This window comes from Candoia aspera, chromosome 6 (genome assembly GCF_035149785.1).
Source record: "Candoia aspera isolate rCanAsp1 chromosome 6, rCanAsp1.hap2, whole genome shotgun sequence".
Lineage (NCBI taxonomy): Eukaryota > Metazoa > Chordata > Lepidosauria > Squamata > Boidae > Candoia > Candoia aspera.
In genome coordinates, this window is record NC_086158.1 from 87,234,289 (window position 1) to 87,253,316 (window position 19,028).

General features: G+C 41.0%; 1 protein-coding gene across 1 annotated transcript; it reads right to left on the reverse strand.

Annotated features, from left to right (window-relative positions):
• Positions 1-686: 686 nt before the first annotated feature.
• FBXL15 (F-box and leucine rich repeat protein 15) lies at positions 687-10,437 on the reverse strand. Its single transcript, XM_063307600.1, has 4 exons — positions 10,178-10,437; positions 9,426-9,585; positions 7,607-8,109; positions 687-3,336 (listed from the first exon to the last, which is right to left on the reverse strand). Exons 1-4 carry the CDS (start codon positions 10,201-10,203, stop codon positions 3,147-3,149), a joined length of 879 nt encoding a protein of 292 aa, XP_063163670.1. The 5' UTR covers positions 10,204-10,437; the 3' UTR covers positions 687-3,146.
• Positions 10,438-19,028: the final 8,591 nt, after the last annotated feature.

A 19,028-nucleotide genomic window follows, 5' to 3' on the forward strand; every position in this document is an offset into this window, starting at 1 on the left:
TATAGTTGATCACAACAGGAATGTATGTCAACACATGGTTGCAAAAAAGCAAATGAATTTTATGTTCTATCAATAGAAATACAGTTTCATAATCACTGGAGTCAGACTCCTCCTCAAGCACTATGTCCACTTCTCAACATCACACTTTAAGACAACAAATTGGAATATGTTCATAAAACAAGGATGATAAAGGGATAAAACCCAAATATTACAAAAGGAGATTGAGGGAACTAGGTATATTTAGGTGTTAGAAAAGATAAGTTGGAGGGAGGATATGATAGCATTCTACAAACATCCAACAAGGTGCCAAACAAAAGGTGAACTGACCTTTATCATTGCAGAATGCGGGTCACAGATCAATGATATTAAATTACAGGAAGACAAACTTACCTAACAATAAAAGTAGTTCAATACTGGAAGAAATTACTAACAGAAATTAAATATTCCTATTGACTGCATACTTTGAACAGAAACATCTATCAATCTGAAAACCTTTGATTCCTGTACTGAGTATGGGGTTGAATTCAAGGACCTACATATCCCTTTCCAATTCTTACAATTCTATGGTCTTGTAAATGTTGATGTTCTCAACATTCTAAATGAACCAACTGGAGCCAAAAGATTGGAAATATTACTTTAAGATGGGGGATAATGAATAGGAACAGAAAACACACAAGCACACACTCTGAAAGGAGGTTGCTGAAGTTTATTATCTAGCCTTGCCTGAATAATAATTATTTACAGTCATGCAAGGCCAAGAAGAAATAAAAACTTTAGTAGAAATCCTGCAAATGTAGACAAAATACATTAAAGCGGATTTATTTTGTGAGTGTAATGGCTTAAATTATACTTGTAGCCCTCAACTCTAGCTCTGCCAGCAGAGGATCAGTAACAGCATTGCAACTTCGCTAGGCATTTTTTTTTTTAATTTTCCAAGGGATATTTGTCTGCTTCACAATGAATTCTCCTAAGCAACAAGATCAACCAGTACCATATTTAAACTTAAACAAAAGTTTGCTTTCTAAAGTTTTCTTAAATTATGTGATTCAATTCAGCCTTTCAGACACCACTGATAGGGTGGGGAAAACAGTAATAGTTTCATTCCTTAAAGGAAGTTATATCTCTAAAAATTAATCTGATCTAACATACCCCAACTCATCAAATTCTACTTGCATGAATTGTATCCATGATCACCAACCTCTGAGAATTATAATTGCAAAGAAGATAACATTAAGCAAGGTAACATATGTAATTTTAACAAGCTGCAACTGTCTGAAAAAAAATCCTTCTTTATAGTGCAATATACCCTTCTCAAAAGAAAGAGTATGCAGCTCTACATTTAGAATTATTATAGTACCCATCAAATAAGCAGCAGCACACAAACAAAAACTCTGTCTAAACTGAATTAGATACTGCAGGTTTTGGGCAAAGACAATATATGTATTCTATTAATTCCCAAATTTTTGAGAACTGAAATACATACTGTTTTTCTGTACAGTATTAAAATCGGAAGCACACCTCATGCACGTTTGGATTGCACAACTGTATTCCACAGTACTGACTTATGCCTCTTGATAAAGTGAGACAAGTAAATTTTGTTTGTAACTGAGATTCAGTCACTTTTACTAGAAAAGATATTCTGACTTTACCAGTTTCCCAAGCATAATTCAGAGATGGATCAGCCATCTTAACATAATTGACTTTGCACATACTTTGAGACTAACTATAATGAACACTTTCTGGCTACAATCCACAAAACTGGTGGTGATATTCTACTGAAAAGCAGACTAGTTCAAAAGGAGAATGCAAGGTTATAAATAAAGAGAGGGATTTAACATAGATCAGCATTAAGCCAAGAAAAACAAGATCCACTGAGTTATTTGACTTCATCCTGTGTATTCTCAAGGAAGTACTTGATTTACTAGTTACTGGCCAAGAACTGGGACAATAAACTCCTTACTTATCTAAGAGATTAGGATTCCCAGTTAGTTGATATATAATCTTTAAAACTCATCTTCTGCATACGGAAGATCTACAACTGTTAACAGAATACTTTTGCTGATCCACAAGGCTTTATGCATAATTTAACCATATTCATCTAACATTACTATGAAGTATGCTCTCTTTCAGAATGGAACTTTCCAACAGTTTTCTGGTCATTTAACTATTAGTTATAGTAATTTCAACCATACACATAATTACCACCTTTATCTTTCAAAGAAGACAATTTTGTGGATGTCAGTATTATAATCCTCTAGTACCAGAAACCATCTGTTCTGTAATTCTGAGCATGTTTAGGCTCAGAAACTAAGTAGCAGGGATATGCAGAACATTTTGAACTGAACTGTCTTGAAACAACAGTTTCACACATGGAGCACAACTGTTTTGAGCCTGAAACACAAATTCCTCAGAGTAGGTACTTCTCATTCAAGGCAAGGTGCTTCAGAGTTGAAACAGCATGTTTCAAATGAGGAACAGTTCAATTTGAAATGTTTTGCAATACTTGGATCACCAGGGAATATTAGGGCTATAGATAAGACTGGAATCCCAAAAGACAATGGCAAACCACCTCCATACTGCTGCTAATAAAATTGCATGGTTATGTCCACACAGTTACTGAGACTTCAAGCTTGATTTAAAGTGTCTTTCCTTTAACCCTGAAAAGAACAGAGAACTACAAAACTAAAAGAAAGCAGCAACTCTAAACAGGTGCAGTAGTATTCCTCAAGTATTCAGTTCAAAACAGCAGGAAGGTGATAGTGTTGCCCATCTCCTGGCTCCAAGGAGTTTTGATTATCTTCCCACAGTATTTCCAAACTGATTTGTCGAGATCCATATGAAAAGATAGCTGGATAACAGATTCAACAACGCTATAGCTTGGAGCTACTTTACGAAGAAAGTTCAGATCAATCTCTAGAGTATCTTTAATAATAGATTTGTAGACCAATTAATGAGAAGCATCGTAACGCAAGCTGGAAATTATACTGTTCATGTGAATGCATATTGTTTGTTTTTCCAACACAGACTTCCACGTGAAGAAGTAATAGCTCAAAACAGGCCCAGTTCACAATGATAAAGGTGAAATCTTTGACTTTTAAACGTCTTTGTAGGATTACCCAGAGGCAGTCTCTAGTATCTTCCTTTCATTAGATCTGAAGATTAATAAATGGGGCAAAGCCCACTACATCCTGTAAGAGAACTAGGGCACGTTGCAATGGAGGTTCAACATCCAGCTCCACTCCACGACTACGCAATATGCTCAGGCTGGATTCCACAACATCATGACAGTGTTTCACCTTCAAGGCACGCAGCTTAGGACAGTACTCAGCCAAGGTCCTACAAAACATCAAGATCACAGTCATCTACCAGGAGCTACTCCTTCTATTTGGAAATGAATAGTGCAGTCTGTATGCGGCCAATTCCTAGCATTTCCTAATGTACCTGGAATGGGCATGCAGCCTTTAGACCCCTGTAATTTTGGAAGCAAAATGGCCAATTTTGGGTTGCACAATTTTTCAGCCCCACCCCGCTAATGTGGGAATGGGCACAGGTGCTCTCAAGGAATGCTCCCATTTTCCCATTTTCAACCCACAACAAATTCATGAAAATCTCCAAGCCTTCCAAGAATGATCCCCTCCCCCTTTCTTGGAATGGTCAGAACTGCCTGATTGGCTTCAGTATCTTCAAATGAACAGTATAGTTCAAAAGAAATTACAAAAACAAGCTGGAATTCTCAGATTTGATTGAATTTGAAAAACTTGTAATACAAAACTCAGAACATCTATTGGGGCTTGTAAGTTGTTACTGGAACAGAATTCAGAAACTAAAGATTGTCTGAATAAATAAATGCAAAATTTAAACAGGACAATTGATATGTAGCAATGGAAATATAAATGGAAGACAAATACTAAATATACTGTGAATATTATACTCAGAGATATACTCAGTGCTAATGAAGATGAATCATTTGTCTATACAATTCACTTTCCCGGGGACCTACTTGTTAGTACACTTTCTCCTGTTTCAATTTCACTCAGTTTTTCATTAACTCATTAACACCTATCTGCGGAGTTAAGTATCTAAAGAGCACCATGGTCTACTGCCTGAAACATGGAAGATTTCAAGGAGATTCTTTCAGAGTTCCATTGTGAGATTAAGCAGAACCTACAAACAGATCTTGTCAGATTCCTGTCAAGCTATTTTGCCAGATATTCAGGACATTGCAGAAAATATCTGCTTTAAAATGTGTCATCTGGCTGAGGACGTTTTGGAAGATGAAGATTCTACCCAAGATGGAGAAGTTTCTACTGACAGTGGGATTGAAGTCCTTTTTGAAATGCCAGATGAAGATTAAATTCTGGTGATGAAGGAGTTAAAGGGACAGCAAATTACAAATAATGTTTTTCTGAGGGAATGTTACGGGAAAGAAGAGCTTCTGTTCTGTGGGAGGTTTTTTGTTGAGGGGGGGCATTTGGGTTGTTTGATTTCTGTATGGAAAATGCCTTGTGTGTAAAATGGAGATATGTAAATGTCTTGATATATTTTGAAGTGGGGTAAAAAAAAATTAAGAATGCTTAATTGGATTGACAGTGAGGTTTTTATGATTTCATTTCTTCCTAATGATTTGGATTAAGATTTACTGGTTTCTTTTTAAGGTTAGTTCAATTTTTAAGACTTACAAGGTATCTATTAAGATTGTTGTAGTATTAATTATAAAAATAGACAATTTGTATGTTTTTATAATTTGATTTTTATTATAGCGGGTAGAAATATATAGAATAATGTTAGGACGGAAATAATTAAATGTTGTTTTGGGGGGGAGGAAGCTTGTTTGTTTATATATATAAGGAGAAGGAGCAATTGTACTTAGTGATTTCCATGTGTGTATTAATGGAATGATTTATAGAAATAATGTGATCTTGGTCTGAAATAATGTGATCTTGGTCTGAGGGACGCGGTGGCGCTGTGGGTTAAACCGCTGAGCTGTCGATCGGAAGGTCGGCGGTTCGAAACCGCGTGACGGGGTGAGCTCCCGTTGCTAGTCCCAGCTCCTGCTCACCTAGCAGTTCGAAAACATGCAAATGTGAGTAGATCAATAGGTACCGCTTCGGCGGGAAGGTAACAGCGTTCCGTGTCATCATGCTGGCCACATGACCCAGAAGTGTCTACGGACAACGCCGGCTCTAACGGCTTAGAAACGGAGATGAGCACCGCCCCCTAGAGTCGGACTCAACTGGACTTTACATCAAGGGAAACCTTTACCTTTACCTTTACCTTGGTCTGATATAGTAAGAGATTGATTATGGAAAGTGCTGTATATTCTTGTTGAAAGTTGGAAGTCACTTCTTTATGTAATCTTTAAAATTCTTTTTCTTGTGTTTCTCACTCTTTTAGTTGGTTTGTATTTTTTTTGTTTTTGTTTTTTTAGTTTTTATCTTTGCTTTAAACTCAATAAAATTCTTATTAAAAAAGTTTTAGACCATCTCTCAGAAGTTTTGGAGATTAAATTGTACCAAAAATTGGACAAAATTGATAATGATGTTAAATATTCAAAGTACAAAGTTGGTTTGCTAAAGAAGAAGATGGGGATTAGGGACTTGGAACCCAAGAGAGAATTAGGAAAGACTGAGCTGTTACAATTTGAAGAAAAGATAGAATTGGACTCAAAAAGAGAAGTGGGAAAGATTGTGCTGTTGAGATATGAAGAAAAAGAACTTGGCTTTAAACATTGGATGGTCTCAGAAGAAAATCTGGACTTTTTAAGGCAGGATGATGAAAAATTGAGAGGTAAAAAAGTGTATAATGCTCTCTGTATAATGTTGAGAAATGTAAATGCTTTGGTATATTTTGAAGTGGGATAAATTTTAAATATTTTTGTTAGGATGGCTTTTTAAGGGTTAAGATATGTGTTTCTGTTTTCTAGATGCTACTCTTACTTTTGGCAAAAGGATATTAACAAAGCTATGTTTTATACATGTATCAGTAATGAGATATATTTTTGTCAGGATAGCTTTTTAAGGGTTATAATTAATGTTTCTGTTTTCTGGATGTTACTCTTATTTTTGTTAAAAGGATATTAATATTCCACCTGGCGGGGTCCAGGAGGCGGGCCTTCTCTGCAGTGACACCCACCCTCTGGAACATTCTGCCCCCGGAGGTGAGGCAGGCCCCTTCGCTCCCGGCCTTCCGGAACAACTTGAAAACCTGGTTCTGCCACCTCGCCTGGGGTGGGAGGGGCACCAGTTCTTCTTCGGGGTGGCTAGTACCATAGATCTCTCCCCAACAAATAAGATCTTCACCTCTTGGATTTTATATCTATTTTATCTTTGTTTGTTTGTTATACTGTAATTTATATGCTTTTAATTTTTGATTTTATTGTAAACCATCCAGAGTCCTCCCTTTTGGGAGAAATGGGCAGTGATAGAAATTTGAAAAATAAATTAATTAATAAAGTTATTTTTCTTTTATACGTGTTATAAGTAATATTTTATAGGTGTTATAAGTAATATAAAAGTAGTAAGATATAGTCAGGTTACTTTTTGTTAGTTACATCTGGCAAAGAGGATTAAAAATTATAGGGAAGAGGGACAATATTGTTATTTTTCTTTGGTGAAAATGGGGGAAAATTGTGTTAGATGGGATTGTTGTACTGCAAATGGAAATGGACTATAGAAATGTTTACCATAGTTAAAACTGGAGTAAGAGATTTTTTTTTACTTATATCTTTCATGTAGAAAGTCGGAAGGCACTCTATATATACTTTTCTATCTATTTCTGCACTTTCATAGTTTTTTTCTTTTTTCTTTAGCTCTGTATTCTATCTTTTCTATATTCTGTATTTTCTATTTTAACTATACTTTGAAAAAAAATTAATCAAGTTCTATAAAAAAAATTATGAGCTTCCCCAACAACTGCCAACCATACATCAAACAAAGTATCATGTGCCTTCTCAAAAGCTTCTTATCCAGCAAGTAATCCTTTCTGAATCAATCAGAATCAGTCAGAAATGACCAAAATCCTTTCCAATAGAACACCTTGTTTAGTGACTACCTTGGTTAGTGACCATTCACAAATATAACAGTAATAAAAAAATTATTTTCTGACTAATGTGCACATTTACAAATTTCCCAGGGTTTTTGTTTTTTCCTCTTGGTTAAGCATCTAAATAGATTTAAGTCTGTTTTAAGTCTTAAAACATTAACATAACCCTTAAAATAATGTAACAGATTTAAAACAGGTTTAAGTCTGTTCTAAAGTTTAAACCATTAACATTACTCTTAAAATAATTGAACACCAGTGCCAATTCTTGGTGTTCTAATACCAAATTCGGGCCACAGAGTCAAAAGGAGTTCTGTCACTGCAAAATAGTCAGAGGCTGCATGGTTGCAGGGGCCACCTATCCCAGGTCAACCAAAAATTGAAAAGATCAAGGCTCCCTCTTTATTCAGCCAGGACACCCTTCACAATCTATCAGCCTAACCTACCTCATAAGACTGCTGAGAGGACAAGTTATGTCTGCCATCCTGAGGCCCTTGAAGAAAAGATGACATATAAATGTACTGCAAACAGAAGAACAGTATCTTTACTCTATATATGCACATATTACCTAATGGAGTTGTTCTTAACTCGCAGGCAGCCTGTGAGGTCCAAGTGCTCCAGATCAGAACAGGCTTTGGCAATCTCTTCTACAGCCATATCACCAACATTTGCATTAACAGCCAGCGAAAGTGATTTTAATCTGTTGCATCTTCGAGCAAGATAGCAAATAGCTTCATCTTTCAGCTGCCGGCAGGCTGTAAGATCAAGGGATTCAAGCTCTTTACAGTGATCAGCGAGGCTCCGCAAGGAAAGTCCATCCACCCATTCACAATGGGCCAAAGAAAGCTGGCGTAAATTGGGGCAGCCCAAAGAGATGGCCACCAAAGCATGGCGGCTCAGCTGTATGCAGCCATTCAATTCAATCTGTTGCAATTGATGGTTTTGACCAATCACAGGAAGCAGCTCCTTGTCAGATAACCAGTCAGAGCAGTTTTGCAAGGCTAGATGCTGCAGCACTTTATTGTCTCTTAGTAAGAAAGAGAATGCAGCTTTTGGAATAGGAGATCCAACCTATTTGTAGGCAAGAAGACAAACCATTATATGCTACTTTATACTCCTTTTGCGCACCCTGTTTAACAATATAGGAAAAAAATGGAATAAACCCAAATCATCTTGGCATTATAAAGCTATCTCAAAGAGATTACTACAAATGCTACCCTATAAAGGAAACACTATTCTAGTTCTTTCTGTTGTTCTAATAAAATAAATGAATAAATACGAACTGGGATTGAAAGTTGTGTGAATTTCAGAAAAGTAGAGCAAACCAAAAAAGTGGAATTAATGTTATCCATCCTTTATCATAAATTGAGTCATACAAGACTTGGGATGGAACTGATATGGAAGAAAAGACATCTGCAACCACTATATTTGATAGTGTGACATTAAAAGTGACTAAGAATCTACATTAGAGAAACCATATACGGCCACTTAACAAAATGCTAAGTGTAGGTACATGGTTCCATTAACTTTCATAAAAATGCACTTACTCTTAAAAATGGTAAGCTGGCCACTCAGTTTAAAGTTCAACTCTTCCAACTACAATGGGATTTTTCTTTTGGCCACTATACTTTCTGTTTTCATTCTTCTACAATTATGTCATACTTAGGCAACCCTTGTCACTAAAGATAAGCTCCAAGCAACACAAAATCTTTTCTTCTACAATTATCCTTAAAATTTAGTTCAACCAGGTTTTCTCTTAAAAGAATCTACAATTCCAAGGATACCAGAAATCAGTCTTTATTTATTACATTGGTAGTTTCATGAAGCTCTAAGAGGGCAAATTATCTAAAGACAGAATTCAACATAAATTCTAGTAGCTCCAAGAATATTTCTGGGCTCCAACGTGCCCCAGAATATAAACCGGGCAACTGGCTTCAACCCAATGCTTAATTTGAAGATATGACCAACTTTCAAGGAAAAAACCCCAAACTATTCTTTTTTTCAGAATAAAAAAGTTAAAATAACTTGACAAACTAGAGGTAGGTATAACCACTTTTCAGGTTATTATAAAGCTGACTTTCAGCCTATGTTTTAATTGAAAAATTCCACATAAATCAAAGACCATCTGATTTATTTTTCTTAACTAAATTGCTTATTTTGCATCTGTGTTTTTATTTTGGATTTCCTAATAAAATCATTGCTAAATTTTAAAAGGCTTAACAACAAGTAATGATGTTGATGTTGATGTTGATTCATCAAGTAAATTATTTAATGTTTCATCATTTCCGCATTAATCTGAAAACCACCTGATCTGAAACTTGAGAGTTAACCACTAACCTTATGCACTCTACCGAGATCTGAACGAGAGAACATATTATTTCTAATACCTGACTAGAATCAAAAGAGCGCATGTTGGTAAGGTACAGCTGGATTAGATTCCGGAATGCCTTGCTGACTCTCTGCAGATTCAAGAGCTGTCTCAGAGGAAGATACGAAAGAACATGAGGGAACAAGATGTCTTCCCAAGGCAAATCCAAGAAATGTTTTCTGGAACAAAAAGCAAAAACAATCAAGACAGCAGTTACACCAAGAGAGCGCGCGAAGGAGTCCGGCTACCCTGCTTTCAAAAAGCCAGAAAAGTCTTTTGATCTTTTAGCACCGCAAGTAGTCACATCAGTTTCTGCAGCATGCAGTCCGGTCTCGGTTACGTTCCTGCATTCCCTTTTGCACAGGCGTTAAATCCAAGGAACGCTCTGCCGAACAGAAGGAAACTGCCCTCAAGCCGAGCCCAAACCACGCTTTTCTCCTGCGACGCAGGAGAGGCGAGCGGGCAAGCGGCACCCCTCCCCAAACCCGACTTCGGCCGTCGAGCGGCCAAACCGAGAAAGACCACCCTCTGCGCCTCTATCCACCGAGGCAAGGATTCAACGCAGCCCGCACTTGCGCAGCAATGGCGGAGCCAGGCCGGAGGGAGAACCTGGAAACCGCCGCTGGCCCAGGCCCAGGGCCACTTAGCGTCGATGAAGAGGCAGCGGCAGACAAAGCGACGCCGCCGCGCTACTCCAGCTCCCACCCAACCTCCGAGGATGTCCTCTGGCGCTCCCGCGCAGCCAGCCCGCCTGCCTGCTCCTTCCAGCACCTCGGCCCCGCCAGAAGCTCCGCCATCCTCCGCACCGGCCGCCGCCGCCTTCCGCGGAAATCACATTGGGCAGAAGGCGGAAACGGGGGCGAGGGGGAAGTCGGTAGAGATAGGAAAGGATAGAGATAAGGGGGTGGGAGCGGTGAAAGGCAGACAATGAAGCCGGAGACACTCGTAGCAAAGCACGCGGAGCACCAGTTTCCTGGAAGCAAGGAGGCAGTTCTGAAACAGAGCCGGTTGGGGTCAAGGAAAACAACCAGCGGCGTTGGCCGTAACTCCGAACGGAAGACTGAGTTGGAAAGACGCTCCGCTGGAAATGGAGCAAAACGATTCGCTGCCCTCAGGGTGGAAGGCGGGCAGCGATTGGTTTAGTGGCCCTTGACAGTAGAAGAAGGGCGGGGCTTTCAGTCGTCCGAGGCACCGGTCCGGACTGGATCAAGGTCCGTGAAATGAAGCAAAAATTTGAATAAAGTGGAGCCTTGAAAACAAACACATCCTCCTGATTGTTACCTGGGATCCACTTGTAACTACCACTAAATATTAAACAAGTACGCCAGCACAGAAGGCACTCGATTATCATGGATCTAGCCTCTGTACGCATGCAGAACGTGGGTAGAGCCTTCTGATTTTGCGGGGCTGTTACATCACAGCATATGAAACCATCAAATCAGGAATGCGTTTGTCTAAGTACAATGTGCCATGCAATAAACTGTCACAATAACAGACTCAACAACTTTGGCCTCACTTGAGTTTGTTTACATTAGCTCTCTTACACAGCAGTTACCTCATTCTCCAGGGGCATGTCAGTGGCCAGCTGTGGCTCCATTTCCCTTCCAAAGGAAAGTAGATGCAAACTAGGAGTTAAAGTCTGCTTTTTTTACTATCACCCAATTCCAATGGAGTTCTTTCTCCTCAAATCAGACCTACACCCCTTTTCACCTCTCCTTTTGTTAATAATGTCCTTAGATGTTTTTGTTATTTCTGATATCTCTCAGTAGATTCTGAGTTTTTGCCTTTCATCATAGTTTCTGAAGACTGCCTTGTATTCTTCAGTTTTGTTTCTGTCCTTTAAGTGTCACTTTTCATCTTCAGCATTTTAAAGAACTCTGCATGCACCCACACTGACTTCTTGGGATTTCTCTCATTTTTAGTTCTTTTAGGAATTATTTTTGTTGCATCTTCAGTATCATTTCACAGGATTTCCCATACTTTCTGGACATTTTTCCCTTTCAGGATTTCAAGACATTGGGTCTGACTCTTCTCAATTTCTCCCAAGGACATCACAAATTCAATAACATCACCAGCTTGCCCCAAGGCATCAGTCACTTTCACTACTTCAATCAACTCCTCTCTGCCCAGGATAGTGGACCCCCTTGTTCTCTTCCACCTTCTGACGAATGAAGTTGTCAGTGACAGAGGACAAGAACTGGATATCTTCTGCCTGCCCAGGTGCCATATAAATAAATAAAGTCCCACAGTAGTATCACTTTTGTTTTTCTTTCCTTTTGATCTCGGAGAAGGTGGCCGCAGTACTTAAGACTGATACCGTGTTCTGGCCCCCTGTGCTCAGCCCCAGGACCTGGTTTCTGGAGCTTTGGTGGCTCTGGACTCCGGCTGCTGCTGCTGAATGCCAGGTCAGTATGTAATAAAGCCTCCCTCATCCATGACTTAAATATGAATGAGAATGCTGACCCAGCCTGTATCACTGAAATCTGGTTGGGCATGGAGTGGGGGGTTCCCCTCTCTGAAATGGGCCCTCCTAGGTTTCGAGTGTGGCGCCAACCGCAACTCCAGGGCAGGGGTGGGGGTGTTGCTGTTGTCATTCGTGAGTCTCTGGTAGCCACTATGGGCACTGCCCCAAACTGCCAGATGTGAGACCCTTTCTATGAGGTTGGGCCATAGGGATCAATGGCAACTGCTGCTCCCTTACCTTCTTCCCTGCAGTGTAGCAGCATCCCAGCCTGTGCTCCTGGACTGTGTCTGGGCTGGCAGTGGAGTTCTCCAGGCTTATGGTTCTGAGGGACTTCAATCTGCCTTCTCTGGGTCCGGGGTCTGAGGTACTTATTTATGGTCTATAGGAGGTCACACATTAGATCTGGCATTTGCCTCCAGGCAGTAGTGTCATGATCTGGATTTGGGGGCATTAACATCAGTCCCCTGCCATGGACAGACCACTCTCTCTTGGCCCTAGAATTCTCAACAGCTGCTCCCCACGGCAGGGAGGTGGAGCCTATTCGATCAGCCTGCCCCAAGCACCTGATGGACCCAATGTGGTTTCAGAGGGAGCTTGGGGGTTTTCCCAAAACTCTGGTACAAAGTTCAGCAGAGGCTCTCTTTGCAGTTTGGAATGAGCAGGTGACGGGGGCCATGGACTGAATCACACTGTGCAGACTTTCTGTGTGCATGGATCTTATAGAGTGCCATGGTTTACAAGCAGCTCAGAGTGATGCAGCAACATAAGAGATGCCTAGAGCACCACTGGATGAAGACAAAGAGCGAGGCCGACCAAGCATGGGTAGGAGCCTACATTAGGACTTACCTTGTGGCAAAAAGGGCTGCAAAGCATAATTACTTCTCCCTCTTCATTACACCTGCAGGTAGCCGACCAGCAGCCCTGTTTTGGGTGACCAGGTCCCTCCTGGGTAAGGAGGAGCTGGGGGAGCCCTTGTAGGGTCGCTGTGAGGAACATTCTCAGCATCTGTCAGGTAAAGTTGCTCAGTTTCACTCGGAGTTGAACTCTGGGCAGAACCTTTGGAGGTGATGGAGACCTGTCTGAGCCTTGTTATCTGGGAGGAGTTCAAGCTGGTTGCTTTTGAGAAAGTAGACAGGTGTAATGGTTGCCTATTCTGACAAACTCAGTCTCACAAGCAGGTGCTTTAGGATAACTGATTTATTGAAAGAATAGTATGCAGATACAAAGAAAGCTGAGAATGAGCAAAAGCGCACCAAATACAAACTAAAAACCCTCGCTTCAAACCCAGTTCTGCCCTCGCTCGTGCTTAGCAACCACCCCCTCCCAGGTGCTAGCAACCGTTGCCCACATCGGCCTGAGAAAGTAACCTTGAACACATTCCATAACCCAAACATACATTCCACAGTTACAGCAAGGAGATTACAGCCTGGAACGGCTGGAAATCTCCACCCAGCAAACACGGATCAGGAAAGTGACATGCGAAACGTTACGATGTATTCAGAACATTGGAACGATGAACATGACACACCGCCCCCCTTAAAAAACAACAAATTAAGGAGCAGGTTTAGCAGGATATGCAGCATGAAAACGGGTAACTAAAACAGGGGAGTGAACATCGCGGGCAGCAACCCATTCTGGATGAGGGAAATGTTTCCATCGGACCAGGTATTGCAAAGTAGAACGAAGGCGTCGAGAATCAAGAATCTCCTGGACTTCGAAGTGTTGCTGCCCATCAATCATAATGGGAGCAGGTGGTGAGGGTTGTGGGTGCCAGCGATCGGATTGGTGGAAAGGCTTGAGCAGGCTGCAATGAAAAACGGGATGCAAACATTTAAGATTATGAGGCAAATCTAATTTAAAAGTAACAGGATTAATTTGAGCCACAATAGGAAAGGGACCCACGAATTTTGGTGCCAACTTTTTAGATGGTTGGGGTGATTTAATGAACTTTGTGGAGAGGTAAACTTTATCCCCAACTTTGAAGGGTGGCTGAGGTGCCCGTTTGGTGTCAGCATGGCGTTTGTAAGCAGCTTGGGCATCGGCGAGAGCCTGTTTGATTTGAGGCCAGGAGTCCCCCAGATGTGCTGCCCAGTCTGCAGGGGAAGATGGAGGAGACGTTGGTCGTGGCAGCTCTGGGATGGGCACAAAATCCCGACCAAAGAGAATGTGAAATGGCACCTGACCAGTGCTCTGATGCACTGCATTGTTGTAGGCGACTTCAGCATGAATTTGACCAAGTCTAATTTTGCCTCCAACACCTTTATACGATCAGGGGTGGGGGACCCCTCGGGCGCTTCCTTCCTGACCACCTTGGGTGACAGCGGGTACCGCCGCTTCCAGGAGGTTTGAGCCGCCCCAGGGTCCAATTCCTCCTCCCAAGTAAGGTAGTCACCAGCCGAAGTACTGGTCGTTTCGGGTACTTTTTGACATCCCTCCTTCCCCTTCGAGTTGGGGTTGGGTTCTGCCCGGACCCCCGGAGCGTCGCTGCAGGGTACCTTCTCCGCTCTAACCACCGTGGAGTTCAGTTCCCCTTCGCTCGATGCCTCGCTCTCCATCTCCTGCAATCACGGTTCGTTCCTTGCTAGCACTCCCCTTCACAGATGAATCTGGATAGGGGCTAGCGGAATAAGGGTTTTGAGATTCTCAGCTTTATGTAATGGTTGCCTGTTCTGACAAACTCAGTCTCACAAGCAGGTGCTTAAGGATAACTGATTTATTGAAAGAATAGTATGCAGATACAAAGAAAGCTGAGGATGAGCAAAAGCGCGCCAAATACAAACTAAAAACCCTCGCTTCAAACCCGGTTCCACCCTCGCTCGCGCTTAGCAACCACCCCCTCTCAGGTGCTAGCAACCGTTGCCCACATCGGCCTGAGAAAGTAACCTTGAACACATTCCATAACCCAAACATACATTCCACAGTTACAGCAAGGAGATTACAGCCTGGCACGGCTGGAAATCTCCACCCGGCAAACATGGATCAGGAAAGTGACATGCGAAATGTTACGATGTATTCAGAACATTGGAACGATGAACATGACAACAGGGTCCTTGGGACTGTGAGCTCGGCCACCTGTGTTCTGGACCCATGCCCCTCCTGGTTGGTTAAGGCCTTCCAGGAGGTGTCATGTGGCTAGGTCCAAGCAACGATGAATGCCTCTTTGCAGGAGGGGGTGCTACTGCCTGCCTTGAAGGAGGTGGTGGTGCACCCCTTTCCCAAGAGGCCATCCTTGGACCCAATAATGTTAGACAACTTTTACCCAGTGTCCAACCTTCCTTTTTTAGGGAAAGTTGTTGAGAGAGTGGTTGGCGCACAGCTACAGAGGGCCCTGGATGAAGCAGATTATCTGGACCCTTTTCAGTCTAGGTTCAGGCCAGGGCACAGCAACAAAACAGCATTGGTCACACTTGTCAATGACCTTTGGAGGGCTCAGGATGGGAGTGGTGCAACCATTCTTGCTCTCCTGGACCTCTCAGAGGCTTTCAATACCATCGACTGACCATGATATCCTTCTGGACCAGTTTTGGGGGTGGGAGCAGGAGACACTGTCTAACGGTGGTTCTCCTCCTCCCTCCATGGCCAGTTCCAGTCGGTGTTGGTGGGGAAGGAGAGGTCAAGCCCTAGGCCCCTGCAATGTGGGGTGCCCCAGGGCTCAAGCCTTTCATCTCTCCTTTTTAACATCTACATGAAACTGCTGGGGGAGGTCATTTGTTGGAATGGGGTTAGGTATCAGTATGCTGATGATACCCAGTTATATATCTCCATCCCTAGCCAGACAGGTAATGCTGTGGCAGTGCTGGCTGAGTGCCTGGAGGCTGTAAGGGTCTAGATGTGGAGGAACCAGCTTCGACTCAACCCTTGCAAGATGGAGTGGCTCTGGATTTTTGGCCCCCAGGGTCCAGATGATATTTCATCTCTGACTCTGGACGGAGTGGCACTCCCCAGGACTGAGTTGATGCACAATTTGGGAGTCCTCCTAGATTCACAGCACCTGCTCAAGGAGCAGGTGGCAGCCATGGCTAGAGGGCCCTTTACACTGATTCATCTGGTGCACCAATTGCACCCTTTCCTGGACCTGGAGGCCTTGCTCATGGTCACTCATGCCTCGGTCACTTCCCGTTTGGGTTACTGCAATGCAATCTACATGGGGCTGCCCTGGGAAACCACCCATGCAGCACCTATGTTGTGAGAGCTGTACTGGCTCCCAGTTTCCTTCCAGGTGCAATTCAAGAAGTGGATATTACCTTTAAAGCCCTCATGGCACAGGGCCAGTTTATCTGCTGGACTGCCTCTCCCTTAGGACATCTACCCATCCTACCAGACCAGATAGGTGGGCACACTCCTAGCCCCTTTTCTTACAGGATCTAGGAAGCATGTCTTTTCCATGGCAGCCCCTCCCCTATGGAACATACTTCCCCTTGAAATTTGGCAGGCCCCCACCCTCCTAGCCTTCCAAAAAGCACTTAACACCCCCCAAGCCCTGTGACAGGGTAAGATGGACGAGAGGATTTAGTGATGGACTGCATGTAGAAGCTTAACTTTGGGGCCAGGTTTTTAATGTTTATGGTTTTAATAGATATATGTAATATGTTGTTTTATTATTGATGTTGTTTTAATTGTTGGTTGGAAGCCACCCAGAGTTCAATATAAGATGGATGGCTATATAAATGTTTTAAATAAATCAATAAATCGTCTTGGCTTGGCACTGGATACCTGCAGGACTGCCTATTCCAATTAGTACCAGCTCAACCAATCAGATCAACTAGGGAGAAGCTGCTACAAATCCCACATTTTCAGGATGTCCAAGGGCTGAAGCAAGAAGGAACTGCTTTTCTGTGGCAGCACCAATACTATATATAGGCCAGCCTCCAGGCAGAGATTAGTCTAGTCCCCTCTTTGTTGAGGTTTTGAAAATTGCTGAAGATGGAGTTCTTTTGGAGACCTCTCCCTTGATTTTATGTTCCTATATTCAATTCTAAAGTTTTATTTTGTTTTGTTTTGTTTTTACTTGTCTGATGCTGTTTTTATTTCATAAAACACATAGATGTTTTAAAGTTTTTTATATTCTATGTAAACTGTCAAGAATCTTTTTGATTGCATTGGGCTCGAAATGTGTTTAATCAATAGATAAATAAATATTCTTCTTAACAGGTTTTTACGGGATATTCCTTTAATTAACTGTATTTGGGGCAGCTCTATATTTGGAATGTTCTACATCTGACTACCAAACATAGGACCTTTTACATGTTCTTTTTTTCTTTTTAACATGCCTGTTCTGTAGCTACTCCCATGCTGTAGAGCACCTTGCCTCCTGAAATAGAGAATCCTCTGAATCTCCTCATCTTTCACAAATCACTTAACACATGGCTGTTCTGTCAACTGTAAATACATTTAAAAATGACTGGCTTCATTAATCTAAAGCAATATGCAAAAATAATTATTGGATTCCAGAATTTGACCTTAGATCTAGGAGGCTTGAGTGAAATATTTATCTTCTTTTTCTTCTGTAAGAATAATATCTTTTTTATATCATTCCCTAGAGACCAATTGTGGAAAATTAATGTTTGCATTAATTTTTGTTTGTTGGACAAAATGGAAATACCTGGTTTCCATCTTAAAAATACATTTAACAGATTTCTGTTAAAGGCATATGTAATACACATAGTGTTTGTTTTCTGAATACGTTTGTATTTTATTAATAATGTATCTATGTACAGTTTATGTTTTGAAAATGTGCATGTTTAAATCTCTTTTCTCTACTGTTGGCTTCTTAACATTTGCTTTTATTTATTTCAAGATAAGGAATTAATGTTTTTATAAGTTTGATCCTTAGGAATACTGTTTGACTGAAACACATTTGTTTGTATTAAATTATGTTTTAACTTTTTCTACAAGTCTTTTTTTTTCATTCTATGATTTTTTTGTTCCTCCTTACTTAGTGGATGCAGATTGGTTTTTTGTCTGTGCATGGCCCAAATTATTAAGAACTGTATTACGTAATACCAAATCTTAAATCTACTTTGATAGCAAATTAACATCTGTTTGCAGTTCTTTCAGTAAATGTCTTATTTAGTAGTACCATGTTACTGCATTTTATTGTAACTGCATTTTACTGTGACACTTCTGGTCACACATAAATATAGCTCTAAATCCAGTAGATTACAGTAAACAGCAATTATCAGTGGTTTCTGTGGCTAAGATAACTCTATTCACAAATAGCCACCTCAAATGATGTGTGAAGGATGTCACTGCAGCCATATACATCTCTCTATATAATAGAAAAACAATGAGTAAAACAGGATCTAAAAATAAATAAGAACATATATAATAAAATGAAACCAAAATAATATAATAAAAAGTAATGAATAAATGAGTATCCAAACTTAATGAATGATGCAACATATTGTACAAACTGGGCTACTTGTGAAGATATTTTTGAGTCCTTGTCCAAAAGAAGTAACAGTAAGTAGAAATCATGCTCCCTGCCCAAAAATTTCTTCAGGATCAGATAGATGAAGGACTGTCTAGAGTCTTTATATAGGCAGCAGCATAGTAAGCATATGGCTTAGAGTTTCTATTGAGCCATCACCACATGAACATGCATAGGAATACCCTTAAAACATCCAAAAATGACTGCTGAGGGCAGAGTGTCCAGCCTGGCTAAAGTAAAGGCCTTACAAAATTTCAGAATCATGACTGATAATAAATAAGAGGTTGGAGCAAACCCTTTCAGAAGAATCTGATAAATAATGGGGTGTGACACCTTGCTTAAATTTGTTTGGAAATCTATATCCCCAATTTGTTTGAGGGCAGTTCTAGCATTGTGAAAACTTTCCATTGAGAAGCCCAGTAAATGAATTTTATCTAGGGCTTTTTTAAGCCATGATGTTTTAAAACGATCTCTAAGTACTAATGGGGCCAAACCTATAGGAAGTAGGTTATGGAGTTTTTAAATGTTAATAAAAGAACTCCAAGCAGCTAACAGCAATCTTGCAGAGTAGAAGCATGGACCAAAAAAGAGAACTTGCACATCAAGCTTAATTATGTTCAGAAATAAGTTCAGTCTTCACACAATATTTAGTTGAAGAAAAATAGAGGTAGCTTACTTTATTCAGCAGATCTGGATACAGGTAGGTTCATGGTAGAAAGGCACTTCAT